At 46.3% G+C, this 7458-nt stretch overlaps 1 protein-coding gene across 1 annotated transcript in view; it reads left to right on the forward strand.

Moving 5' to 3' along the window:
• The first annotated feature begins 493 nt into the window (after positions 1-493).
• LOC123044833 (uncharacterized) overlaps positions 494-7458 on the forward strand; it is an 11941-nt gene continuing 4976 nt past the window's right edge. The window contains exons 1-4 of the mRNA XM_044467707.1: positions 494-1036; positions 1920-2079; positions 6145-6321; positions 6391-6474. Of these exons, the coding sequence (XP_044323642.1) occupies positions 660-1036; positions 1920-2079; positions 6145-6321; positions 6391-6474 (798 nt within the window). The 5' untranslated portion in view covers positions 494-659. The remainder of the gene's footprint in view (positions 1037-1919; positions 2080-6144; positions 6322-6390; positions 6475-7458) is intronic.

The raw sequence follows: 7458 nt of genomic DNA on the forward strand, positions 1-7458 counted from the left end.
AGCCCGCGACCTCGACGAGATCCGGGATCCCCCACCCGCTGGCTCCTAGACGAAGACAAAAACCTCGCCTTACCACGAACGAAGCCCGAAGAAACTTATTCCATCACGGCACCACCACAACAGCCTCGGCAGCGTCACCCTCAACCCTAACCCTACCACACACACCTAGCGAACAGACCCGAGGTTCCACCTCCCTCCCGCCGCCAGAGTGGCCGACGGAGACGAAGGGAACCGGCGGCGCCACCGGCGGCGTGCAAGAGAACCCTCGTCGCCTTCTTTGATCGCCTCGTGCAACCCTAATTTTCCGGGCGGAACCGTTTGTGTAAGATAGCGAGCACCGATCTTATCATAAACCAATGACATTATTGGTCCACCCCGGCACTCCGGATAAACATGACAGTACATTGTCCGCAGCATATACCCCACGCCCCCTCCGGCCTCTCGCCTGACAAACCGCTCGCTCCAGTTGTCACCGACAGGGAGGCCTGCCTATCGCGGCCCACAGGTCAGCCTCACCGACAGAAACGACCTCTTCCCGGCTCGTGTCTTCCCCTCCTGTCCTCTCCGCCATTTTTGCCAAGAAAATAAAGCAATCAATCAAAAACGAAAAAGGTGGCGAGAGGGAGAGGGAGAGGGAAAGGAAGGTGCCGGCCCTAGCAATGGCGGGGTGGTACGAGGAGGCGGCGGGTCTGCTGCTGCGCCGGCCGGCGTTGGCGGAGATGGCGGTAGACGTGCTGCTGTGCGCCGTGCCGATCTGGGCGGCGGTCATGATCGGTCTCTTCATAGGGTGGGCATGGCGGCCGCGCTGGACCGGGCTGATCTTCCTCGGTTTCCGCAGCCGTCTCCGGCTCCTCTACGTGCCTCCCGGGCTCGGCGCGCGCCGCCTATGGCTCGCCTGCACCGCGCTCTCCGCCTTCTCCATCGCGCCGCAGCTGCTCTCCTCCGCCTTCCGCCGCCATGGGAAGTACCAGCGCAAGGATCCCTCGAACGACGACACGGACGCCTGCGGGGACGCTGGCGCTTGCGCTAACGGCAGGTGAGAGCGTACTAGTCGAATCTATCTGGCTGTGAAGCGCAGGGCGGCATTTGACTTGTCAATTGTGTTGGTTGGAATTGGTTCGGGTCTCCGTATTTACAAATTACGAGAACGGAAGTGTGATATGCTTCAATTCAGCCAATGACCAACACCAATTTTGGGAGCTTTCACATCATCAAATTGAACTAGTAAAACTGAATCGATTACGGAGGTTGTGGAGCAAGATTATTGCGACAGCGGGTTTGTATTTCTAACTGGATAGGTGGTGATGAAATTTTGTAGTGTTTACTTCCTGAGGGTGTTTTGTGGCTCCCCGATGACCCGTGTCCCTCAGTTGTGTGAAACTTTGCCTTCTGGGTTTAGATTGCACGATTCAAGGATTTGCAACATATAACTTACCTTGCCTGACTATTTATGTTAAAGAACTAGTTACTGCCAGTAAGGTTATAAACTGCAGTTGACCGCTTGTGTTTGGGCTTACTGTTATGGCCAGGTCATGGAGGTGATGGTTAAGTGTCTTCTACTTGCTTGAACAATTGCATTTGATGTAGGCATGGTCATTGCGGTGAAGGATAAGCTAAATCAATGTGACAAAATAGTTAAATAAATGATTGGTTGTCTGTGAATTGTGATAGGAAAACCAAAGTTGACTGATTTCAGTGTAAGGACTAATGGTAAGCATCATTTTAAATTTAGTTTGACCTGCTTGTTTCGTCCGATTGATCGTGATGAAGTTTCTTTAGTTTGATTATTCAGTTTATATGTTTCAGTAGAGGCATGGTAACATAGATAAATTGTATTCTTCAGATATGAATGCACCAAAAAGCCCCACCAATGTACATTTATCCAACGATCTCTTCCACTAAACATATTTTTTTACAAGGTCAATTTTTGAGGGCAAGCATGATATTGTCACTGAGAAGGACCTAGATCACCTCGTGCAGCTTTTAGATAATAAAGAGAGTGGGCATACAACATGGCAGCATTTGATGGAGCGTACCACTTCCAACATGACGTACAAGGCCTGGAGGCATGAGCCCGAGGTTTGTTTTGTCAATGGGATTCTAGAAAGAGAAACAGATCCTAAGATATAGTATTTATATATATATAAAAGAAGGTTCCTTCATTATAAGAGGTAGTATTTGCTTCTTTTCTCAGGTTGGTAGTATAAGCCTCTAAAAGCAAAGAAGAATTTCAACACTTCAAATAAATACCCCATGGACATAGTTATGAATACTTAAAGTCCAGTAGCGCTCTTTTACCCCATGGTAATTTTTTCCTGGCGAAATGGCCTTTGTCTCTCATGGTAATATTACAACAACAACAACAACAAAACCTTTAGTCCCAAACAAGTTGGGGTAGGCTAGAGGTGAAACCCATAAGATCTCGCGCCCAACTCATGGCCCTGGCACATGGATAGCAAGCTTCCACGCACCCCTGTCCATAGCTAGTTCTTTGGTGATACTCCAATCCTTGGGTCTCTCTTAATGGACTCCTCCCATGTCAAATTCGGTCTACCCCGCCCTCTCTTGACATTCTCCGCATGCTTTAGCCGTCCGCTATGCACTGTAGCTTCTGGAGGCCTGCGCTGGATATGCCCAAACCATCGCAGACGATGTTGGACAAGCTTCTCTTCAATTGGTGCTACCCCAATCCCCAAATCTATCTCGTATATCATCATTCCGGACTTGACCCTTCCTCGTGTGGCCACACATCCATCTCAACATACGCATCTCCGCCACCCCTAACTGTTGAACATGTCGCCTTTTAGTCGGCCAACTCTCAGCGCCATACAACATTGCGGGTCGAATCGCCGTCCTGTAGAACTTGCCTTTTAGCTTTTGTGGCACTCTCTTGTCACAGAGAATGCCAGAAGCTTGGCGCCACTTCATCCATCTGGCTTTGATTCGATGGTTCACATCTTCATCAATACCCCCATCCTCCTGCAGCATTGACCCCAAATATCGAAGGGTGTCCTTCTGAGGTACCACCTGCCCATCAAGGCTAACCTCCTCCTCCTCACACCTACTAGTACTGAAACCGCACATCATGTACTCGGTTTTAGTTCTACTAAGCCTAAACCCTTTCGATTCCAAGGTTTGTTTCCATAACTCTTAACTTCCTATTTACCCCCAAAAAGATAGGGGCTCAGAGCTGACCCCTGATGCAGTCCTATCTTAATCGGGAAGTCATCAGTGTCGACATCACTTGTTCGAACACAACATTATCGTACATGTCCTTGATGAGGGTAATGTACTTTGCTGGGACTTTGTGTTTCTCCAAGGCCCACCACATGACATTCCGTGGTGTCTCATCATTGGCCTTTTCCAAGTCAATGAACACCATATGCAAGTCCTTCTTTTGCTCCCTGTATCTCTCCATAACTTGTACCAAGAAAATGGCTTCCATGGTCGACCTCCCAGGCATGAAACCAAACTGATTTTTGGTCACGCCTGTCATTCTTCTTAAGCGGTGCTCAATGACTCTCTCCCATAGCTTCATTGTATGGCTCATCAGCTTAATTTCACGGTAATTAGTACAACTCTGAACATCCCCCTTGTTCTTGTAGATTGGTACTAATATACCCTGTCTCCATTCTTCTGGCATCTTGTTTGCCCGAAAAATGAGGTTGAAAAGCTCGGTCAGCCATACTATCGCCATGTCCCTGAGGCCTTTCCACACCTCAATGGGGATACAATCAGGGCCCATCGCCTTACCTCCTTTCATCCTTTTTCAAGCCTCCTTGACCTCAGACTCCTGGATTCGCCGCACAAAACGCCAAAACGCATGCTGGTCTCATCAAAGGAGTCGTCCAGTTCAATGGTAGAACTCTCATTCTCCCCATTCAAGAGCTTGTCGAAGTACTCTCGCCATCTATGCTTAATCTCCTCGTCCTTCACCAAGAGTTGGTCTGCTCCGTCCTTGATGCATTTGAGTTGGCCAATATCCCTCGTCTTCCTCTCTCGGATCTTGGCCATCTTATAGATGGCCCTTTCGCCTTCCTTCGTGCCTAACCGTTGGTAGAGGTCCTCATATGCCCGACCCCTTGCTTCACTGACAGCTCGCTTTGCGGCCTTCTTCGCCATCTTGTACTTCTCTATGTTGTCTGCACTCCTATGCAAATATAGGCGTCTGAAGCAATCTTTCTTCTCTTTAATCGCCTTCTGGACATCATCATTCCACCACCAAGTATCCTTATCTTCGCTTCTCCTTCCCCTGGACACTCCAAACTCCTCCGAGTCCACCTTACGAATGCAAGTCGCCATCTTCATCCACACATTGTCCGCATCCCCTCCTTCCTCCCAAGGGCCCTCCTTAATGATCCTCTCCTTGAACGCCTGAGCTACCTCCCCCTTGAGCTTCCACCACTTCATTCTAGCGACTTCGACACGCTTATTCCGCTGGACACGAATCCGAAAGCAAAAGTCAGCAACCACCAGCTTATGCTGTGGTACAACACTCTCCAGGTATCACCTTACAGTCTAGGCACGCACGCCTATCTTCTCTTCTCGAGAGGATGAAATCGATCTGGCTAGAGTGTTGGCCACTACTAAAAGTCACCAGATGTGATTCTATCTTTTCTAAATAGGGTGTTAGCTACAATCATGTCGTAGGCTAGAGCAAAGCTTAAGACATCTTCTCCTTGATTCCTGATGCCATAGCCAAAGAGCCCCCATGCCCCCGTTCAAAACGTGTGTTAGATGTACCCACGTGGCCATTGAGGTCTCCTCCTATGAAGAGCTTCTCGCCGATCTGTACACCTAACCATGTCTTCCAGGCCTTCCCAGAACTCCCTCTTGGTGTTCTCATTGTGGCCTACTTGCGGAGCATATGCGCTGATAACATTGAGAACCAAGAGTATAATTTGTTTGATGCCAAAAGTTGGCATGCCAAATTTTGGCAACTACCAAATATTGGCTAGAGATCGGTTGCTTGCCAATTCTCGTTGCCAATTTCACAAAAAGGTGCCAAATGTTGGCAACTTTTGATTTTGCCAAATGTTGGTAGCAAACCAATACCAGCTTGACCAGGATAATCCGGTCCCCACGTCTCTTGACGTCTACCACACCATACTTGAGGCTCTTGTTGATCAACATGCCTACGCCATTTCTGTTTGCAGCCGTCCCCGTGTACCACAACTTGAAGCCGGTATCCTCCACCTCCTTCGCCTTCTGTCCCCTCCATTTGGTTTCTTGGACGCAAAGGATATCAACACCTCTCCTCACCGCTGCATCAACTAGCTCCCGAAACTTCCCTGTCAGAGACCCTACGTTCCAGCTACCTAAGCGAATCCTCCTAGGCTCGGCTAGCTTCCTTACCATTCGCACTCGTCGAGTCAAATGCGAAGACCCTTGCTCATTTTCCACTACATCCGGGCGCTGATGTAGCGTGCCACTAAGGACGCGACGACCCGATCCTCGCTCACTTGCCACTGTATCCGGATCAAGATACGACACGCTACCAGGGGGCGACGGCCCGGCCCTTGCCCATTTGCCACCACACCCGGGTTCCGATGTGGTGCGTCGCTGAGAGGGTTACGCCCCAACGAAAATCTTTTGGGTTTCATCTCCATAAGAGCGGCTGAGTTTTTATGTTGGCCCGCCAAGCCTATCACAACCCTCCTTTACCCGGGCTTTTGGACCGGCTATGTTGAGATAACATAGGCGGAGTTTCTCTCATGGTAATATTATCATGCCATTTTTTTTGCAATGTTATCATGTCATTGACTTGAAGGGGAGCCTTGGCGCAGCGGTAAAGCTGTTGCCTTGTGACCATGAGGTCACGGGTTTGAGTCCTGGAAACAGCCTCTTGCAGAAATGTAGGAAAAGGCTGTGTATTATAGACCCAAAGTGGCCGGAGAACTCCGGACCCTGCCCAAGCGGGAGCTACGTGCACCGGGCTGCCCATTTTTTTATTATGTCATTGACTTGCTAGTATACCTTTATCCATCTGCTACGTGTTTTGTTGGATTTTGATCTTTTTTTTTGAAGTTACTTGATCGAGAAACTGTAGGAACATGCAGAGAATATATATCATGGCTAAACCGTCAACATCTTGTCATTTAATTTTTCATGTGCAGCACTCTAATTTGTTCATGTTTTTCTTAGGTGGGACCTATAATGCATTGTAGCCAGACCATTTTCGAGGATGCTACTCCTGAACTGGTTAGAGATTTCTTCTGGGATGATGATTTTCGTCTAAAGTGGGATCCCATGCTTGTGTGTTTCAAAATTTTGGATGAGTTCCCTCAGAATGGAACCACAATTATTCACTGGATTAAAAAGGTTCGATTAGTTGTAATTCCTTTAATCATTGTTGAATTTCACAATTCCAACATGTTGTTTGTTTTCCAGTTCCCTTTCTTCTGCAGTGACCGTGAATACATTTTTGGGCGGCGTATCTGGGAGTCGGGGAAGGCTTACTATTGTGTTACGAAGGTATCTGCAAAATTACTTTTGTCGATGAGAAATTGTAAGATGTTCTCAAAAAAATTTAAACTATACATTTTTATCCAAGGGTCTAAATAAAACATGGTGGCATATTATCTCGGTCACCCATGACTCTTAAATAGGTATCAGTGTCTTTTATGTTTCAATATTTAGGATAGAAGTAAGCAATAAATTTGTGAAATACCAATTGATATATGAAAATTGTATTCCCATATATTCTTACCAATTGATTGTATGTGAAGAAATGATGTTACAAATACTTTAACATGACAACAATTGAAGAACATTCATGTTTGGGTAAAAAACCTAGCTTGTGACGTGGTTACATTTGTAACATGATGAACGAGTTTGGCACGTCTAATTTCCTTTTTATCTTTTGAACTGAAAATCTTGTCGCATGGTTATTTGGTACTCCCTCCGTAAAGAAATATAAGTGCGTATAGTGATCTAAACGCACTTATATTTCTTTACAGAGGTAGCATGTGAGAACATTTGCTGCATATTAGTAACAATATTTTATTGAACGTACAGATTGCACAAATAATATCACTTGGCCTAAAAAATATTGATCAGAGAAAATAAATCTTTTCTTAGGTGATTGCAAGGTAAAAAAAATGATATAGGCGATTAATGTGACGATAGTGCCCATGAATTGTATTTTTTTCTGTCATTGGCTATAATAAACCGCCCAATCAATTAATCCTAACATGTATGCATGCCATGTATTCAAAAAGAAAATGCAACACAATACTATTAATCTTGTCACATATGCGCGCCATGGTTTTATCATTTACTCTCCCTAACTATTTCTCCAGCGTGTATCTATTATCTCCTTGTGTTTGACTTAGTGTTACCGCGTGTTATGGAAGAATGACAAAGCAGTTGAGCAGATTTATCCACTAGTCTTAAAACATAGGATTTTAAAATGTTTTTCTAGCCCAAGGATATGTTAAGAGTTATATTATGTTCCAT

The sequence above is a fragment of the Triticum aestivum genome, chromosome 2B (genome assembly GCF_018294505.1).
Source record: "Triticum aestivum cultivar Chinese Spring chromosome 2B, IWGSC CS RefSeq v2.1, whole genome shotgun sequence".
Taxonomy (NCBI): domain Eukaryota; kingdom Viridiplantae; phylum Streptophyta; class Magnoliopsida; order Poales; family Poaceae; genus Triticum; species Triticum aestivum.